Source organism: Lissotriton helveticus, chromosome 2_1 (assembly GCF_964261635.1).
Source record: "Lissotriton helveticus chromosome 2_1, aLisHel1.1, whole genome shotgun sequence".
In the NCBI taxonomy this organism is placed as follows: Eukaryota; Metazoa; Chordata; class Amphibia; order Caudata; family Salamandridae; genus Lissotriton; species Lissotriton helveticus.
In genome coordinates this window covers 1,741,237,128-1,741,258,811 of record NC_136059.1, presented here as the reverse complement: position 1 = coordinate 1,741,258,811, position 21,684 = coordinate 1,741,237,128, and the positions used below count along the sequence as shown (strand labels likewise).

The window sequence follows — 21,684 nt, the reverse complement described above, 5'->3', positions numbered from 1 at the left end:
TGCCCAAAGAAAAACCAACATGCAAGGCTTCCAGTGTTCACCCTTTATTAACTGCTGGCAATGCAACTCAGGTGAGTAACAACGCAGTGCATTATGGGACTGGGAGTCTCAGTGTCAATTCTACCCAAGTGGGCTGCTGGCAACTTGCGGCAATTATCCAAACAAATCCATCGGTGAGCCCCCAGCACCTTTCCACATTCAGCCGCTCGCCTGTTTGATCCGCTCCGCCATTCAACGAACAGCAGCGGAGCCGCTCTCATAAGCGGCGGTGCGCCCCACGGCCGGGCCGGCCGTCAATATTAAGGTTCACAGTTTGCCCCCAAGGCAAGGCGCACTCCAAGTCGGCGTTGGAGTGCGCCTTGCCTTGGGGGCAAACTGTGAACCTTAATATTGACGGCCGGCCCGGCCGTGGGGCGCACCGCCGCTTATGAGAGCGGCTCCGCTGCTGTTCGTTGAATGGCGGAGCGGATCAAACAGGCGAGCGGCTGAATGTGGAAAGGTGCTGGGGGCTCACCGATGGATTTGTTTGGATAATTGCCGCAAGTTGCCAGCAGCCCACTTGGGTAGAATTGACACTGAGACTCCCAGTCCCATAATGCACTGCGTTGTTACTCACCTGAGTTGCATTGCCAGCAGTTAATAAAGGGTGAACACTGGAAGCCTTGCATGTTGGTTTTTCTTTGGGCAGCAGCATAACCTCAGATGAAGGGCGTTGGCCCGAAACGCGTCAGGTCGCTGCAGACGCCGGTTTGCCTGACACCTCTCCTGACCCTACACACGCCGACTTGGAGTGCGCCTTGCCTTGGGGGCAAACTGTGAACCTTAATATTGACGGCCGGCCCGGCCGTGGGGCGCACCGCCGCTTATGAGAGCGGCTCCGCTGCTGTTCGTTGAATGGCGGAGCGGATCAAACAGGCGAGCGGCTGAATGTGGAAAGGTGCTGGGGGCTCACCGATGGATTTGTTTGGATAATTGCCGCAAGTTGCCAGCAGCCCACTTGGGTAGAATTGACACTGAGACTCCCAGTCCCATAATGCACTGCGTTGTTACTCACCTGAGTTGCATTGCCAGCAGTTAATAAAGGGTGAACACTGGAAGCCTTGCATGTTGGTTTTTCTTTGGGCAGCAGCATAACCTCAGATGAAGGGCGTTGGCCCGAAACGCGTCAGGTCGCTGCAGACGCCAGTTTGCCTGACACCTCTCCTGACCCTACACACGCCGACTTGGAGTGCGCCTTGCCTTGGGGGCAAACTGTGAACCTTAATATTGACGGCCGGCCCGGCCGTGGGGCGCACCGCCGCTTATGAGAGCGGCTCCGCTGCTGTTCGTTGAATGGCGGAGCGGATCAAACAGGCGAGCGGCTGAATGTGGAAAGGTGCTGGGGGCTCACCGATGGATTTGTTTGGATAATTGCCGCAAGTTGCCAGCAGCCCACTTGGGTAGAATTGACACTGAGACTCCCAGTCCCATAATGCACTGCGTTGTTACTCACCTGAGTTGCATTGCCAGCAGTTAATAAAGGGTGAACACTGGAAGCCTTGCATGTTGGTTTTTCTTTGGGCAGCAGCATAACCTCAGATGAAGGGCATTGGCCCGAAACGCGTCAGGTCGCTGCAGACGCCGGTTTGCCTGACACCTCTCCTGACCCTACACACGCCGACTTGGAGTGCGCCTTGCCTTGGGGGCAAACTGTGAACCTTAATATTGACGGCCGGCCCGGCCGTGGGGCGCACCGCCGCTTATGAGAGCGGCTCCGCTGCTGTTCGTTGAATGGCGGAGCGGATCAAACAGGCGAGCGGCTGAATGTGGAAAGGTGCTGGGGGCTCACCGATGGATTTGTTTGGATAATTGCCGCAAGTTGCCAGCAGCCCACTTGGGTAGAATTGACACTGAGACTCCCAGTCCCATAATGCACTGCGTTGTTACTCACCTGAGTTGCATTGCCAGCAGTTAATAAAGGGTGAACACTGGAAGCCTTGCATGTTGGTTTTTCTTTGGGCAGCAGCATAACCTCAGATGAAGGGCGTTGGCCCGAAACGCGTCAGGTCGCTGCAGACGCCGGTTTGCCTGACACCTCTCCTGACCCTACACACGCCGACTTGGAGTGCGCCTTGCCTTGGGGGCAAACTGTGAACCTTAATATTGACGGCCGGCCCGGCCGTGGGGCGCACCGCCGCTTATGAGAGCGGCTCCGCTGCTGTTCGTTGAATGGCGGAGCGGATCAAACAGGCGAGCGGCTGAATGTGGAAAGGTGCTGGGGGCTCACCGATGGATTTGTTTGGATAATTGCCGCAAGTTGCCAGCAGCCCACTTGGGTAGAATTGACACTGAGACTCCCAGTCCCATAATGCACTGCGTTGTTACTCACCTGAGTTGCATTGCCAGCAGTTAATAAAGGGTGAACACTGGAAGCCTTGCATGTTGGTTTTTCTTTGGGCAGCAGCATAACCTCAGATGAAGGGCGTTGGCCCGAAACGCGTCAGGTCGCTGCAGACGCCGGTTTGCCTGACACCTCTCCTGACCCTACACACGCCGACTTGGAGTGCGCCTTGCCTTGGGGGCAAACTGTGAACCTTAATATTGACGGCCGGCCCGGCCGTGGGGCGCACCGCCGCTTATGAGAGCGGCTCCGCTGCTGTTCGTTGAATGGCGGAGCGGATCAAACAGGCGAGCGGCTGAATGTGGAAAGGTGCTGGGGGCTCACCGATGGATTTGTTTGGATAATTGCCGCAAGTTGCCAGCAGCCCACTTGGGTAGAATTGACACTGAGACTCCCAGTCCCATAATGCACTGCGTTGTTACTCACCTGAGTTGCATTGCCAGCAGTTAATAAAGGGTGAACACTGGAAGCCTTGCATGTTGGTTTTTCTTTGGGCAGCAGCATAACCTCAGATGAAGGGCGTTGGCCCGAAACGCGTCAGGTCGCTGCAGACGCCGGTTTGCCTGACACCTCTCCTGACCCTACACACGCCGACTTGGAGTGCGCCTTGCCTTGGGGGCAAACTGTGAACCTTAATATTGACGGCCGGCCCGGCCGTGGGGCGCACCGCCGCTTATGAGAGCGGCTCCGCTGCTGTTCGTTGAATGGCGGAGCGGATCAAACAGGCGAGCGGCTGAATGTGGAAAGGTGCTGGGGGCTCACCGATGGATTTGTTTGGATAATTGCCGCAAGTTGCCAGCAGCCCACTTGGGTAGAATTGACACTGAGACTCCCAGTCCCATAATGCACTGCGTTGTTACTCACCTGAGTTGCATTGCCAGCAGTTAATAAAGGGTGAACACTGGAAGCCTTGCATGTTGGTTTTTCTTTGGGCAGCAGCATAACCTCAGATGAAGGGCGTTGGCCCGAAACGCGTCAGGTCGCTGCAGACGCCGGTTTGCCTGACACCTCTCCTGACCCTACACACGCCGACTTGGAGTGCGCCTTGCCTTGGGGGCAAACTGTGAACCTTAATATTGAAGGCCGGCCCGGCCGTGGGGCGCACCGCCGCTTATGAGAGCGGCTCCGCTGCTGTTCGTTGAATGGCGGAGCGGATCAAACAGGCGAGCGGCTGAATGTGGAAAGGTGCTGGGGGCTCACCGATGGATTTGTTTGGATAATTGCCGCAAGTTGCCAGCAGCCCACTTGGGTAGAATTGACACTGAGACTCCCAGTCCCATAATGCACTGCGTTGTTACTCACCTGAGTTGCATTGCCAGCAGTTAATAAAGGGTGAACACTGGAAGCCTTGCATGTTGGTTTTTCTTTGGGCAGCAGCATAACCTCAGATGAAGGGCGTTGGCCCGAAACGCGTCAGGTCGCTGCAGACGCCGGTTTGCCTGACACCTCTCCTGACCCTACACACGCCGACTTGGAGTGCGCCTTGCCTTGGGGGCAAACTGTGAACCTTAATATTGACGGCCGGCCCGGCCGTGGGGCGCACCGCCGCTTATGAGAGCGGCTCCGCTGCTGTTCGTTGAATGGCGGAGCGGATCAAACAGGCGAGCGGCTGAATGTGGAAAGGTGCTGGGGGCTCACCGATGGATTTGTTTGGATAATTGCCGCAAGTTGCCAGCAGCCCACTTGGGTAGAATTGACACTGAGACTCCCAGTCCCATAATGCACTGCGTTGTTACTCACCTGAGTTGCATTGCCAGCAGTTAATAAAGGGTGAACACTGGAAGCCTTGCATGTTGGTTTTTCTTTGGGCAGCAGCATAACCTCAGATGAAGGGCGTTGGCCCGAAACGCGTCAGGTCGCTGCAGACGCCGGTTTGCCTGACACCTCTCCTGACCCTACACACGCCGACTTGGAGTGCGCCTTGCCTTGGGGGCAAACTGTGAACCTTAATATTGACGGCCGGCCCGGCCGTGGGGCGCACCGCCGCTTATGAGAGCGGCTCCGCTGCTGTTCGTTGAATGGCGGAGCGGATCAAACAGGCGAGCGGCTGAATGTGGAAAGGTGCTGGGGGCTCACCGATGGATTTGTTTGGATAATTGCCGCAAGTTGCCAGCAGCCCACTTGGGTAGAATTGACACTGAGACTCCCAGTCCCATAATGCACTGCGTTGTTACTCACCTGAGTTGCATTGCCAGCAGTTAATAAAGGGTGAACACTGGAAGCCTTGCATGTTGGTTTTTCTTTGGGCAGCAGCATAACCTCAGATGAAGGGCGTTGGCCCGAAACGCGTCAGGTCGCTGCAGACGCCGGTTTGCCTGACACCTCTCCTGACCCTACACACGCCGACTTGGAGTGCGCCTTGCCTTGGGGGCAAACTGTGAACCTTAATATTGACGGCCGGCCCGGCCGTGGGGCGCACCGCCGCTTATGAGAGCGGCTCCGCTGCTGTTCGTTGAATGGCGGAGCGGATCAAACAGGCGAGCGGCTGAATGTGGAAAGGTGCTGGGGGCTCACCGATGGATTTGTTTGGATAATTGCCGCAAGTTGCCAGCAGCCCACTTGGGTAGAATTGACACTGAGACTCCCAGTCCCATAATGCACTGCGTTGTTACTCACCTGAGTTGCATTGCCAGCAGTTAATAAAGGGTGAACACTGGAAGCCTTGCATGTTGGTTTTTCTTTGGGCAGCAGCATAACCTCAGATGAAGGGCGTTGGCCCGAAACGCGTCAGGTCGCTGCAGACGCCGGTTTGCCTGACACCTCTCCTGACCCTACACACGCCGACTTGGAGTGCGCCTTGCCTTGGGGGCAAACTGTGAACCTTAATATTGACGGCCGGCCCGGCCGTGGGGCGCACCGCCGCTTATGAGAGCGGCTCCGCTGCTGTTCGTTGAATGGCGGAGCGGATCAAACAGGCGAGCGGCTGAATGTGGAAAGGTGCTGGGGGCTCACCGATGGATTTGTTTGGATAATTGCCGCAAGTTGCCAGCAGCCCACTTGGGTAGAATTGACACTGAGACTCCCAGTCCCATAATGCACTGCGTTGTTACTCACCTGAGTTGCATTGCCAGCAGTTAATAAAGGGTGAACACTGGAAGCCTTGCATGTTGGTTTTTCTTTGGGCAGCAGCATAACCTCAGATGAAGGGCGTTGGCCCGAAACGCGTCAGGTCGCTGCAGACGCCGGTTTGCCTGACACCTCTCCTGACCCTACACACGCCGACTTGGAGTGCGCCTTGCCTTGGGGGCAAACTGTGAACCTTAATATTGACGGCCGGCCCGGCCGTGGGGCGCACCGCCGCTTATGAGAGCGGCTCCGCTGCTGTTCGTTGAATGGCGGAGCGGATCAAACAGGCGAGCGGCTGAATGTGGAAAGGTGCTGGGGGCTCACCGATGGATTTGTTTGGATAATTGCCGCAAGTTGCCAGCAGCCCACTTGGGTAGAATTGACACTGAGACTCCCAGTCCCATAATGCACTGCGTTGTTACTCACCTGAGTTGCATTGCCAGCAGTTAATAAAGGGTGAACACTGGAAGCCTTGCATGTTGGTTTTTCTTTGGGCAGCAGCATAACCTCAGATGAAGGGCGTTGGCCCGAAACGCGTCAGGTCGCTGCAGACGCCGGTTTGCCTGACACCTCTCCTGACCCTACACACGCCGACTTGGAGTGCGCCTTGCCTTGGGGGCAAACTGTGAACCTTAATATTGACGGCCGGCCCGGCCGTGGGGCGCACCGCCGCTTATGAGAGCGGCTCCGCTGCTGTTCGTTGAATGGCGGAGCGGATCAAACAGGCGAGCGGCTGAATGTGGAAAGGTGCTGGGGGCTCACCGATGGATTTGTTTGGATAATTGCCGCAAGTTGCCAGCAGCCCACTTGGGTAGAATTGACACTGAGACTCCCAGTCCCATAATGCACTGCGTTGTTACTCACCTGAGTTGCATTGCCAGCAGTTAATAAAGGGTGAACACTGGAAGCCTTGCATGTTGGTTTTTCTTTGGGCAGCAGCATAACCTCAGATGAAGGGCGTTGGCCCGAAACGCGTCAGGTCGCTGCAGACGCCGGTTTGCCTGACACCTCTCCTGACCCTACACACGCCGACTTGGAGTGCGCCTTGCCTTGGGGGCAAACTGTGAACCTTAATATTGACGGCCGGCCCGGCCGTGGGGCGCACCGCCGCTTATGAGAGCGGCTCCGCTGCTGTTCGTTGAATGGCGGAGCGGATCAAACAGGCGAGCGGCTGAATGTGGAAAGGTGCTGGGGGCTCACCGATGGATTTGTTTGGATAATTGCCGCAAGTTGCCAGCAGCCCACTTGGGTAGAATTGACACTGAGACTTCCAGTCCCATAATGCACTGCGTTGTTACTCACCTGAGTTGCATTGCCAGCAGTTAATAAAGGGTGAACACTGGAAGCCTTGCATGTTGGTTTTTCTTTGGGCAGCAGCATAACCTCAGATGAAGGGCGTTGGCCCGAAACGCGTCAGGTCGCTGCAGACGCCGGTTTGCCTGACACCTCTCCTGACCCTACACACGCCGACTTGGAGTGCGCCTTGCCTTGGGGGCAAACTGTGAACCTTAATATTGACGGCCGGCCCGGCCGTGGGGCGCACCGCCGCTTATGAGAGCGGCTCCGCTGCTGTTCGTTGAATGGCGGAGCGGATCAAACAGGCGAGCGGCTGAATGTGGAAAGGTGCTGGGGGCTCACCGATGGATTTGTTTGGATAATTGCCGCAAGTTGCCAGCAGCCCACTTGGGTAGAATTGACACTGAGACTCCCAGTCCCATAATGCACTGCGTTGTTACTCACCTGAGTTGCATTGCCAGCAGTTAATAAAGGGTGAACACTGGAAGCCTTGCATGTTGGTTTTTCTTTGGGCAGCAGCATAACCTCAGATGAAGGGCGTTGGCCCGAAACGCGTCAGGTCGCTGCAGACGCCGGTTTGCCTGACACCTCTCCTGACCCTACACACGCCGACTTGGAGTGCGCCTTGCCTTGGGGGCAAACTGTGAACCTTAATATTGACGGCCGGCCCGGCCGTGGGGCGCACCGCCGCTTATGAGAGCGGCTCCGCTGCTGTTCGTTGAATGGCGGAGCGGATCAAACAGGCGAGCGGCTGAATGTGGAAAGGTGCTGGGGGCTCACCGATGGATTTGTTTGGATAATTGCCGCAAGTTGCCAGCAGCCCACTTGGGTAGAATTGACACTGAGACTCCCAGTCCCATAATGCACTGCGTTGTTACTCACCTGAGTTGCATTGCCAGCAGTTAATAAAGGGTGAACACTGGAAGCCTTGCATGTTGGTTTTTCTTTGGGCAGCAGCATAACCTCAGATGAAGGGCGTTGGCCCGAAACGCGTCAGGTCGCTGCAGACGCCGGTTTGCCTGACACCTCTCCTGACCCTACACACGCCGACTTGGAGTGCGCCTTGCCTTGGGGGCAAACTGTGAACCTTAATATTGACGGCCGGCCCGGCCGTGGGGCGCACCGCCGCTTATGAGAGCGGCTCCGCTGCTGTTCGTTGAATGGCGGAGCGGATCAAACAGGCGAGCGGCTGAATGTGGAAAGGTGCTGGGGGCTCACCGATGGATTTGTTTGGATAATTGCCGCAAGTTGCCAGCAGCCCACTTGGGTAGAATTGACACTGAGACTCCCAGTCCCATAATGCACTGCGTTGTTACTCACCTGAGTTGCATTGCCAGCAGTTAATAAAGGGTGAACACTGGAAGCCTTGCATGTTGGTTTTTCTTTGGGCAGCAGCATAACCTCAGATGAAGGGCGTTGGCCCGAAACGCGTCAGGTCGCTGCAGACGCCGGTTTGCCTGACACCTCTCCTGACCCTACACACGCCGACTTGGAGTGCGCCTTGCCTTGGGGGCAAACTGTGAACCTTAATATATATATATATATATATATATATATATATATATATATATATATATATATATATATATGTGTGTGTGTGTATGTGTGTGTAACAGTGATTTACGGACGGTTATTTTTTTTCCACCAAGGGGTTCGACGTGACATCAAATAGACAATGAGAGAGAAGCTAGAGTTGTCAATGATGTCACTCAGAACCCCATTTATAATTTTATGTTATATATGGCTTGCAACATCACCTGCCCCTGTGCTCAACTGCTATGCAGGGACAGAGAAGTAATATGACCTCTCCTTCTTGGCCCAAATAAAAAAAATACCTGATCTCCAGCCATCCACCCACACCACTCTCTGTGCTTTCCCTTCTGCCCCATTCAGAATCTGAAGCAATACTGCTCTGACAGGATCTTAGAGAGACCTGTAAGCGCGGAGTGGAATTCCTTTATAACGTAGCAACAGTGGGTAATCCCGTTATTCATGCTACTGACTCTCTACCAAAGACATAGATAACATATAGAATGATAGATTGGTAACAGTGATTTACAAGAATGTTTTTCACTGAGGGGTTCTGAGTCACATCACAGAGACCAACGAGAACGATGAGCAAAACATCCCATTAATTCACTTTTTACCCATCTATAATTTCATGTTATGTATGGCTAACAAAATAATCTGCCCCTGCTCTCAGCTGCTATGCAGGGGAAGTGGAGTAATGGGGAACCATATACATCATGGCCTTTCCCCCCGTCCTAAATGACAAAAACAAATACCACACCGGCAATCCTCAAACAACTCCTCCTGCAGCTGTGCTCTCTGCTTTAGTCAAAACAGTCAAGCAGCGCTGTTGTCAGACTGGCCTGGAAGGTCTTTATGACACAGCAATAGTGGGCGACGAGTTTTGTTAACAACTGTTAGTACATCACAGCAGTGAGTTACCAGTTTCTGAAACTGAAATAAACAAAAGAGGCTTTTAAAGAGAACCATGCATAACTTGAATAATATATAGAACTATAGATGGGTAACAATGAATTACGGGGATGGTTTTCATTGAGGCATTCTAAGTGACATCAAATAGACAAAGAGCAAATCTCAAATTGTCTAAGATGTCACTCAGAACCCCAAGGGGAAAAACATCAGCATAATTAACTTTTTATCCATATATAATTTAATGTCATATACTGCCCCATAAAATCATCGGCCCCTGTCTTGAACTGCTATGCAGTGGCAGGGGAGTAATGGGGGAACTATACATAATATGGTCTCTGTTTGTGTCCCTGTCCCAAACGTTTAAAAAACACATACCTACAATCTTAGAACAACCCCCACCACCTTCTCTGCTTTCCTCCCCCAGCTTGCATCTGTGCTTTCTGATTTCAGTCAAAGCAGACAATCAGGGGAAACAACTTTTACCTCGCAGGAAGAACCACAACTGCTTTTACTCTTCAGTCACAACCCCAACCGCGACAATAACATGCATTCCTTTACCACACAAGTTGTTACAACGACTTGCTTTAGGGGGGTGTACCCTCTCTACTGATACACTGACTGGAGATGAAATAGTAATTTATACTATTCCAAAGTCAGGCGCCCCCCAAGGCAAGTCATTGTAACAACTTGTGTGGTAAAGGAACGCGTGGTAACGTCACAGTCGGGGTAGTGACAGCGGAGTAAAGGCATGCATGGAAAAGGCATGTGGAGTCCCATCATACATCCGACAAGCAGGGCAGCGCTGACAGGCTCTCAGCGAGCCCTGTCAGCCTGACCCAGAAGGCTTAATGACATAGAATGGCGAGTTTTGTTATCAACTCTTGATACGTCATTGCAGTGGGTTATGAGATACAGAAACTGAAATAAACAATAGATGATCTCAATGAGAGCCATACATAACAATAATAATTATACATTCTACACAATAAATTGTTTAAACTGTTTACACTAATGTCCTCAGGCAAAATATTGCTTCCCCGTCAGATGTTATTCTTACAATAGAATAGCAAAGGGATCATTGGCATTACGCAAGCAAGAAATATGGTTTGGCAATTAAAAACAGATATCATTGGGGTGCAGTGGAGACCGTAGAACTCTGAGCCTCGGTGTCACTGCACGTGCTGCACTATTGATGAGTAAACCCCCTCCCGAGAAAGCAACAAGAGGCCTTTGAAGCAGTTCTCTGCACAGTCTCACATTTGCATCTCATGATGTGATTGTAAAGCACATGGGCACACACTGACCTGTGCACTCGTGCTGCAGTCCTTTGCCGTAGTACCCCTTCTCGCAGATGCACTCAAACTGGCCGGTGTGAGTGCCGCACTTGCAGCTGGCCATCACATCGCAGCAGTCTTCACCCGCCTCACACAGGTACGAGCAGTGGACACGGGATTCCTGAATATAGCCCCCAGAGGGAAGATCTGCCAAGGAACAAACAAACACGTTCTTTAGACATCTCCTTACGAATAACCGCTATCTATTCATTTAACGTATTTTATAAGACGAGGATTGAGAAAGTGCTTTAAATGTGAAAAAAGAGTTCTCTGGCATACAGCTGTGGCACTCCTTGGACAACTCATTTAACTAACACAATTAGGGAATTCTGAAAAACTCGACTTGAATAATAACAAATAAATGACAGTTCATTTTATGTATAAGTGGATTTATGTAACAAAACTGGACACATGTTGGTTCATTTATTCATGACATCAGTTTTGTTTTTGACTAGGAAGTGTATTTTTTACTGCTTACTCTAAACTTGGAAACAATATTCGCTATTCTCTCTTTCATCTAGATTTTCTCACTGGAACAAAAAAGTACAGGCTAAAACAAAAAACACGTTATTGCAGTGATTTGAGGTGCCCATTCTATTGATAAAGTAATGTGGGATGATAACTAAGTTAGATCTTTTGGTAGCACATTCCTGTGAAGAACAGAGCCTCTACTTTAAAGCTGCTCTGTATTCACTGTGCAGGCAGCACTTTCAAAGGGGATTAGAGATCCCCCAGGCGTGCCCAGACTGCATCCGCCTGCAAGGTGATGTCAAGGGAGTCCCTATGACTCAATTTCCCCCTTCCAGAGGGCTTCTCTCGGGGGTGCACAGACAGTGTGCCACCTTTTAGTTGGCGCACTGTCAGTGCGCCTCCTGAGAGCTGCTTTGCCGCATAGGCAAAGGGATTCCCGATGCAAATGAGGGAACGCTCCCTGCATATAGCACTGGCACTTATTGTGCGTCTGCGGCCCTTTCTGTAATACCAAAGTGCAAACGCCCTGGGGCACTCCCTGTAATACACCCCTGCTGTACCATGTCACATTGTGGTCGTTAATTGAGATATTTTTCACAAGTGATATATCGCTTGTGCTATAGTGACCCTGTACCTTTGAAGCTTGTAATGTTGAAATGGATAACGTTTTTCTGAAAAAATGTCTATGTCAAGTTTTCAACCTGTCGCAAATTGTGTCATACGGTGATGTTTTTGTGCCACCCGAAGGAATTGGCATAAAACATGAACATGAATATAATTAAAACCTAAAAATTATTAATTTCACATTTTGGCCATAGTCGGGCTCTGAGATGCTTGCGATCTCTGTGAGTTCGAATGCAGCTCTGGCATCAAGACCGTTCATTCTCTCTGAGGGCAAGAGTCAGGTCCCGGGACCAGCAGCCCGACGTGCAGGGAAATGATGTAATGATGTACACAGACAATTTTGAAAACTAAAGCAAACTTTAGTGGCAGGCTACTCTTTTGTTAGTTTAATTTTTTAAACTGTATGATTACCAAGTGATAAGTACAATACAAAAAAATGTTGGTTACATCACAAAACAAATTATAGCAATGTGAAAATGCCAAGATCAGATTATGTCTCTATCAATTCTTTTTGCGGCTACGTCCAACATATCCTGTCCCTGCTTGGTCTCCACGTATCTCGAGAGAGGGTACCCCACTGGACACCAGGGAACAGGGTACAGGAGACCGTAAGTCAAAGGGAAATCCCTGGGGAATGCTCGTTTCTACTTTCACACCGCTTCATGCACACATAATTTAAATCTGTGTGGCCAGATGGCCGTGCTTGGAAAAATATTTCAATTTCCACAACCAATTTGGATCGTTTACAATCTATATTTTAATAAAAACATGTACAAGAAAATAATATACAAACAAATCAATATCACATTTAAAAATTTCGGCACATTTCTGTTGTGTAAACCACCAATGAAAAGACATTAAATCACAATATTTTCATCACAGTAAAAAATTTCAGAATTTAGAGATTAAAAAATAATGTAGCACAAAACACATAAGAACATATATAAACAACTCATGTATAAAAATGGAAAAATAATTAAGCCTAATAATGTGTACCCCCTAGTTCAGTTGTGGCTACCAGATCTATTTGCCACTATTTATCGTTGGATCCAAAGGCTTGCAAAACCATTCCATCAATGTAAACAACAGTAACAGTGAGTCCTGTACATCAGTTGTTCACTGGGCCCTGGTTGGATTCTCGGTATTTACAAAAAGTGCGTCGACGCGTTTCGGTGCAGAACAACTGATATAGTAGCACCTTCTTCAGGACTTCTTACATCGGGGTTTCTTACTTGACAAAATGGTGGCAAGCACCCTCTCCCATCTATGTTGAGGGAGATCCAAATATAAGCATCCGAGAGGTTATAGTTGACGTCTTCACTATCACGTCTCAGGATCCCCCCGGGATATATCTCTATTATCTGAGCAGAGATACTTCTATCGGGTTTACTTCTCCTGTGCTTGTACTTTATTAGACAATTTTGCTGAGTATCTTAAAAACGTGTAAAACTCTCATTGGACGGGCATAGCGTTCATGCTCTCCTTAGGGAAACTGGATATGTTCTCGTCTTAGGTCGAGCCGCGTCTCTGCCTCGTTCCAGCAGAGACGCGGCTCGACCTAAGACGAGAACATATCCAGTTTCCCTAAGGAGAGCATGAACGCTATGCCCGTCCAATGAGAGTTTTACACGTTTTTAAGATACTCAGCAAAATTGTCTAATAAAGTACAAGCACAGGAGAAGTAAACCCGATAGAAGTATCTCTGCTCAGATAATAGAGATATATCCCGGGGGGATCCTGAGACGTGATAGTGAAGACGTCAACTATAACCTCTCGGATGCTTATATTTGGATCTCCCTCAACATAGATGGGAGAGGGTGCTTGCCACCATTTTGTCAAGTAAGAAACCCCGATGTAAGAAGTCCTGAAGAAGGTGCTACTATATCAGTTGTTCTGCACCGAAACGCGTCGACGCACTTTTTGTAAATACCGAGAATCCAACCAGGGCCCAGTGAACAACTGATGTACAGGACTCACTGTTACTGTTGTTTACATTGATGGAATGGTTTTGCAAGCCTTTGGATCCAACGATAAATAGTGGCAAATAGATCTGGTAGCCACAACTGAACTAGGGGGTACACATTATTAGGCTTAATTCTTTTTCCATTTTTATACATGAGTTGTTTATATATGTTCTTATGTGTTTTGTGCTACATTATTTTTTAATCTCTAAATTCTGAAATTTTTTACTGTGATGAAAATATTGTGATTTAATGTCTTTTCATTGGTGGTTTACACAACAGAAATGTGCCGAAATTTTTAAATGTGATATTGATTTGTTTGTATATTATTTTCTTGTACATGTTTTTATTAAAATATAGATTGTAAACGATCCAAATTGGTTGTGGAAATTGAAATATTTTTCCAAGCACGGCCATCTGGCCACACAGATTTAAATTATGTGTGCATGAAGCGGTGTGAAAGTAGAAACAAGCATTCCCCAGGGATTTCCCTTTGACTTACGGCCTGCTTGGTCTCCAACAGGGGTACGGCTGCTGCTGCGGCTCAGCGCACATGCACCGGTGGCCGATAGCTTCTCACACTAGATATCACCTCACTATACTGAGGAACGTCTCCAGAACCGCTTACTATCTGTCTGGACTGTAACAGTTTAACAGCAGACGTTCTTCTAGAAAGACTTGCACTTGAATTGGCCTACGACCTATGGAATGACTTAGCCGGTCCATTCTAGGAGCAGCACTGCGATCACGATACCTCTGAGGTAGGGTGGGCCATTATTTGCTGGCATAATTCCTGTATGGCAGTGCTCAGGCTCACTACATTCGTGTTCATTGCTGCCAATTCTGACCAAATATTGTCAAAGCAAACAGAAATGCTCTGCTGCATGTCATGCATATTCCTGCTTATGATTTTTAACTGCTTGTTTTGCAGGCATTGACTTTAGAACAGGGATGCTTCTTCACCAACAAACACCTGTACATTGGTAGGATTTTCAACCGCTTCACATGCCTCACAGCGTTTTTTGTGCCACGCACTGGAACATGCTGGTGTTGGCTCTCACTTGGCTGTGGGATGAGACTTTGTGTCAGAGGGCTATCATCATCCATTGCTTTGGCCTCTGGTGATAGTAACACAATGCTACCATGGGATGTTGTGGAGCTTGGGTGACTGTAGGGATGGCTTCCTCTGCTGCCATGTTGGCATCATCCACTCCCTACACACTGATATCCTCACTAGGTACCTCAGGAAGATCTGTGGGACATATGAGATACATTATATTCACCTACATGATGTGTGGCACAATAAATGTACATTTGACTCTCAAGCTGACTTTTTGACTACATCGCCCATAATGCACTATCATGGTAAAATACTTTATATTTGGAGAAAAAAATGTTATGCGTACTAGTGGACTCTGCAGATTTGGACATAGATGTGTGGTCTGAGATGTGACAAAAGTAAATATTATACACTTACTCACTGATGTTCCAGGTGCAGAACTTGTGATGTTCACAAATCCCACAACAACCTTAGGCTCCAGTGTGGTTTCCACAATGGTCTCAAGTGCAGTGGGTGGCGGTTCTGTTGGTGGGAAGCCTCCTGTTCTGCTGGATTCCAACATTATTGAGCTACCTTTTCTTTTTGTCTGTGACCTGAGGTCATACCACCTCTTGCGGATTTCATCAATGGAGTGGTGGGTGTCTCCAATGGCATTTATTTTTGATTGGATTTCCTGCCAGGTCTTTTTCTACAACTCCAGAACTGTCATTGATGGCCTTCCAAATAGGACATCATGGGTCTCACAGAATTCCTCTATGAGTATCTCCAACTCCTTTTTGGAGAATTTAAGTTTTCTTTTTCTCCCTCCAGGTGTTTTCTCAGTGGTTTGGCTGGCCACGGCTGATACTAAGGCTCCACTGAGGTTGTTGAGCCTGTGCTGTGTATGGCAAAAAGAACAATTGATGGACAGAATGCAGAACAATATAATACATTCACCCCAGTACAGAGATCCGGGCCTAAATCCATCGTTTTTTTGCTCACCATGCCATTCCAGTTTGGACCCAGCCATATGCAAATCAGTCTTGACCCTGTGCCCAATGGGGACAGTCCAGACCTAACTGCCTGTGCTGTGTATGGTAGCAGCACTCCTCCTCCATTCAGGCTGGTCTCCAGGCAGGTTCTGTGAGGTGCTTCCTGGTTCAGATGGGATTACCCATGACCAGGGAGTGTTTGTTCACTATTTACAGTGCCATTTGTAATTTGCCACTCAAATCGCAATTTGCGACATGATTTGCAATTTTGCGAAGCAACTTGTTACTGACTCTCTATTTTTTGGATTCACATTGGATTTACATGAGGATTTGCAATTACCTATTAGTGGTTCACATTGATTCACAAATTGGAAATCGCAAATGTTTTCGTTCATACATGTGTGGCCAATAGTTTCTTTAATCAGAATGCTGTAGCCCTCAGGTCTGTATCGCATTAAGGCAATGAGAAATATCACTGCTGTGATTTTCTCATCAAGAACTTTGAGGAAGTCTTCCTTTATTTTTGGCGATATGATTTTGTACCTCTCATTGGTTTAAAAGCCTAATGATGGTCATGCAAGTTATTGCATTGTTTCACGTCTGTTTCCAGAGTTTTACCCTGGCGTTGGGGGATTTTAAGACTGGACATTAGTTAATGAGAATCTCTGGATCAGTTTTATTTTGTAATGTACAATACGCTGGTAGGAACTGGACTTTACTAACAATTGTTGCTTCATTACTCATTAACAGTTTAACTAAATAAAAAATACACTAATTCTTAAAACAACTATGTAATACTGAATGGCACAGCACATACAATCTGATTACTGTATAATGAAATGTAACACAAGCATAATCAAAGAGCAGCAATGAATATCCAATGTAATCTCACACGCGCTGCTGTGTTATATATTACCTAATGTCTACTGTATATTTCACAGTAGCTACTGTATTGTTACTTAGTGTAATACTTGTGCTACACTAGTGATACATGTATTTCGCATCCATTAATGTATCATTAGCACTCTATCACTCAGTACTGTAACGTTTTTTTAAAATTGTTTTATTTTGTTTCTCGGTCACTGCCTGTAGATAAAGCATCTGATATTATTGTTTTTTATTCCCCAAAAAGTGTCTTAAGAAAGTGAATTTCTGGCTCCATAATCAATAGGGATTATCCAGGTCAACTGCTCTAATTTCATCAATCAAGTGAGAATATGAAAATGCTGGGGCAGTACTGGGACTTTAGCCTTCCAGGTTTCTGGGCTTGGCCTGTTTGTAGAACATTACACTGCTGTGAAGGATACCTATTTCCAAAACTCTAAGACCAGCACCTTTTACATATACTATAGACCTGATGCTTCCGCTTTGAGAATTGTGTCGGTGGCCTTGTTGGGAGCAGGCAGTGGGTCCAAAGGACCACTGACTGCTCTGACGAGTTTTTTCCCAAAAGGTATATTTATTTTTTAAAAGCAGCATATGTGCTTTATAGGAGCTTTGTAAAGGGACTGCAAATGCTGGGACGTAGGCCTGCTCTCCCTTTTTCGCCATTATCTCTGCATTCGCAGCCAGTCACAATGGTTCGCAAATAGTGACCTCCGAAATATTTATTAGACTGGTAATGCCAGTCGGAGTGGTTCTAAGGTATTGCCTGCTCCACCAATTTCTTCCCAAATGGGATATTTTTTCAAAAGCAGCACCTGTCTCTTGAAGAGACACTGGCTTATTTTTAAAGACTGCAAATGCTGGGATGGAGGTCTGCTGTCCCTTGCAGGCTATGGGCTTATTCACAAAGCGCCTACGCACTCGTGACGGAGGCGGCGCAGTCGCGTGGGAGTCTCCACAATGAGAATTCTCATTGCGGAAATTCTGCCCGAGTGCGGAGACTTCCCCACGACTGCAGGGCAGTAGCGGCCCGTGGTGGGAGTGCTGCAGGGCACCGATGTGGGGTGGGAGGTAGTAAACTACGGATTACGGACAATTAGTGGTAAGTAAACATATAAATAAATAAAACTAATTTTGTTGCGCGCGCTGCATCTCCAAATGCAATGCAGCACGTGCAACGAAGTTCGTTTTATTTATGTATATGTTTACTTACCTCTAATCGGCCATAATCGTAGTTTACTGCCCCCCATCCTGCCCCTCCCCGCCCCACATCAGCGCCCAGCAGCACTCCCACCACGGGCCGCTACTGCTGCAGGGTCTCTTCCACAAGTGCAGAGGCCCTTTGTAAATCAGGCCCTGTCTCTGCATTCACAGCCATTCACAAGTGGTCACAAATAGTAACCTTCCTTATTAATATTCAATAGACTAGTCATACCAGTGGGTGTGCTATTTCCACATCCTAGTTTGTAAAGATAGATTAGTGCATCTCACCCTAAATTCACATTATAAAATCACACAAATTCCTAGATGCAGTGCAGTTTACCATCTCTGTCCAACTCTCTACCACTTCCCCGCCAGGATGTCAATTCATTGGCAAGCATTTCATGATGTAAAACACCTCATCTCTTAGAAATATGCATTACTGATGAAGAACAAATGACTGTACAGAGGACAACAGTTCGGAAAGACAACAATCCTACAAATTTAGCGGGCAAAACCTTTTGTAACTGCCTTCCAAATGGATTGCTCAAAAAGTATTTACGCATTAAAAGTAATTAACAGTTGCAATTAAGTATTTTAAAGCTACTTTCTCATTATTTTTCACCTACCCTTTCTGCAGACCCTCATCAAAGAGGTAGAATCCAGACAATAGAACCAAGCTTGAGTTTAGTACTGTATGACATGTTTTCCACGGTACTCGCACCCACAGCTAAGCATCAGACTCTAAACAATTGCTCATCCTATTACCACTATTTAAAAGAAAAGGTTTCAGTTTCAACAAGACTTTGTCATCCATGCACAGACATCTCTCGAAGCTAATTATCGATCACGGATGTGCTTTGCTTCCTGTTTATGACTACTGGGGCGAGTTTGTTAACACGGGTTGAGAATCTACAAAACTCAAGGGAAGGCTATTTAAACACATTCAAGCAATATTATATTTGACACCATAGCGAATATATCATGATGAGAATCAGCTTTTTAATGTTTTGACTGCCCCAAACGATGGGAATGTGGGGAATGTTTTTACTGCCCCAAACGATGGGAATGTAGGCCGACTCAGTCAGCCATGTTACAATTTTTATTCTCTATTTTTTATACCGAAAACATCCTGTGACTTATCACGCTCCTTCCACAGACTAGAACAACATACGGGTCTGATTTAAATTCTTGAATTACAAGCTGAACAAAACTAATCAAATCTGCATGCTGCTCCTCTGTTTTTTTAGCAGCACAATAATTGATTTAACCGTAGGTGGAACTGAGAAACCTGAACTAAAACGTTGCACGTTTCTGCTTTTTTAAAGCGCCTTGGTGCTTTTCTTTGGGCTGGGTAAGGTCACGCCATTCATCAACCTGTGGAACGAAATCCTCTATCCATTCCCGTAAGCAGGGCTGGCACTAAAGAGACAGTAGGCAGCTCCTTAAGGAGGCGCCACATGAGCGGGACAGAGAGCAAACACGTCCTCAGAAATGTCCTTGTTGGCTAGCAAGAGAGTGCGCCAAAGTGATCTAAAATACCCGAATGGAAACCTTTACCATCTGAGGTCCCAGAGCCAGGTACATTTCTCTGCATCTTCGCCCTCTAAACATGTTTCGGGCACATTACAAAAATTGTTTAATTCAAGGAAAGTAGTTCACAATTGAAGAATTGCAGAATTTTGCCACTTCTGTGCTGGCTATGAAGTTTGGTTGCACTTGCACAAAAGAGACTGTGTAGGTCTGTCTGTGATATGGAACGCGTCAGCGAAGATCGCCCGCAGGAGGGTTCACATAGGGACGATCCCTTTTGCCCGTTTGACCTCAATTGTCCCATTACAGGCCACGAGGCCAGTCTCGCCTTCCAGAGGAGACCCCGACTCTAGGCTCGCTGGGTGGTCCCCTGGGTGGCTACAGTACTTGTTGGCGCCCATCCATACGGCTCGGGCAGGGCTGCCTGGATGTTTATCAGAACAATCCCACCTCTGGTTTTTGTCGAGGGGCCTGGCAGACACAGTGAGAACGCTCTCAGATTCCCACATTAAAGTCAAGGGGGTCCCTTCATCACACCCTCTGAAAGCAACATCAGATAACATAACGGGCATTTATAAAGTGCTCATTCACCTCACAGGGTATCTTGGCATTGATGAACAGATGTTTATTGTTCTCCAGCTCAATGGGAGTGATTTGTCAGACATCCACTCTTACACGGCGCGCCAGCACTTCAGGAAAGGGCCTCTCTTTATGAAGGAGTGTCTGTCGGTAGTGTTTGACAGAGACAGAGGACGCACAGTTGAGCACAGCAGAAAATTCACCAGGCAGGCATCACTAGTGTAAACCCGGGAACATTACATTTACCAGAATCCATTTCGGAGGGCCACGTAGGGATTCCTGGGCCCAACCGTGGTGATTGAGGCCTTTTACTGCTGATGCCTCGGGACCCGGCAATGAATTCTGAACTGGGGCAAAAATACCCCTTCTGCACAGTGGTAGCTGTGGACAAGCAGTCACAGGTTCTCTTGGTGAAAAGTGTAGATACAGATCAGTGGCAGCTGGCGGGGTAGGGGGACGGGGGGACGGGGGGACGGGGGAAGGGGAAAAAAGAAATAACTACTTACCCTCTCACAGCTGACGTCTCTCCTCAGCTTCGGTCCCAGAAGTAGGAAGCACACAGGCTCCCCAAAGCCAATCACAACACTGCAATGCAGAGTTGTGATTGGTTTGAGTGCTGTGGCTCGATGCTCAGACAGGAACTACTCCCCACCAAGCTGTGTATTACAGGGGAACAGGCAAAGTGTGCATGATTGTTTGGCCGGCCCAAGACTGCTGGCCAAACAGTCATGCACACTCAGAGTGTGCCCACCACTCCTCCCCCTGTGACCTGAGTCCTGCCCGCCTTAACCTGAGGCGTGCGGGCGGAATTCCGCCCGTACGCTGGGAATCTGTAAAGTGCATGTTACATGACGAGCTGGGCTCGTCATGAGCGTGCGAGGAGGCTACCTCATGTTGAGCCCAGCTCGTCATGAGCGTCGAAGGGGTTAACCTAGCACTGTAGCAAAGAATAATAAAATGATAATAACGACATTAAAATGTTATTTTTCCTGGTCAGAAAGCAAAGCAGAGGAGCTGTCCGATAGATTAACTAACACGACTCATAATTGAAAGAGATCACAGCAGCATCAATAAATCAATGTCCAGTCAAACACGTATTTTTATAATAAAAAGAAGAATTTTATTTCTATGTCTATGCATTGACAGAAAGAATATGACATTCATGAGCAATAACACAATTCCCCTTGAGGTTGGGGCTCTAGTGTTTCACTGGCAAATCCTTATCCCTCCTGCTCCTCATAATGTGGAAGGGGTTATTCCTCATTGACTGATGGCCACATCCAGGGAATGCTCATTACTAGGCCTTAACTCAAGACTCCACTACAGCTGATAGAAAATAGTCAAAAGTGTCTTTGGCGCCGCACCACTCTTAGCACAAGTCCCCCTGGATCCTGTAGGCCCTTAACCAGTCTTACCCGCTCCAGCAGCGAGAAAGCTTTCACGTCTCAGTATGTGCCCCTTCAGTGGGGACTTGCAAGACTCGAGTCCTGCATGGTCGATCTGTCTGCACGAGGGAGGCACAGCAGCACCCTGCAAGTGCAGGTTCTTCTTGAACTTACACTGCTGGCTTCAGCTGTGATGAAAGGCACTCCGGTGCTCCTCCTGCACTGTAAGTAATGTGCTCCGAAATAGGGCAGAAGGTTGATTCCAATGCTCCTGATCTGCATCCCAGCGATGTACCGATGCACCCACAGTGTCCTCGTAAGTCGATTGGAGTAAGTCGGGCTTCTGCTGACCCATGGGTCACACACATTCACAGATCTTGGGCGAGGGCCTGAGCCTCACAGTTGCCGCAACACTTCCAAATGAGGCGGCAGCCGTTACCGCACAGCAGACTGTACAATGGCAGTCCTTCCTGGCATATAGGGTCACCGCTAAGTTC

The 21,684-nt window shown here is 48.4% G+C and overlaps 1 protein-coding gene across 2 annotated transcripts in view; it reads right to left on the bottom strand.

Moving 5' to 3' along the window:
* Positions 1-21,684, bottom strand: part of SVEP1 (sushi, von Willebrand factor type A, EGF and pentraxin domain containing 1) — a 1,097,507-nt gene that overhangs the window by 834,579 nt on the left and 241,244 nt on the right. For both annotated transcript variants that reach the window (XM_078676696.1, XM_078676697.1), the window contains exon 3: positions 10,489-10,665. In XM_078676696.1, coding sequence (XP_078532822.1) covers positions 10,489-10,665 — 177 coding nt within the window. The remainder of the gene's footprint in view (positions 1-10,488; positions 10,666-21,684) is intronic.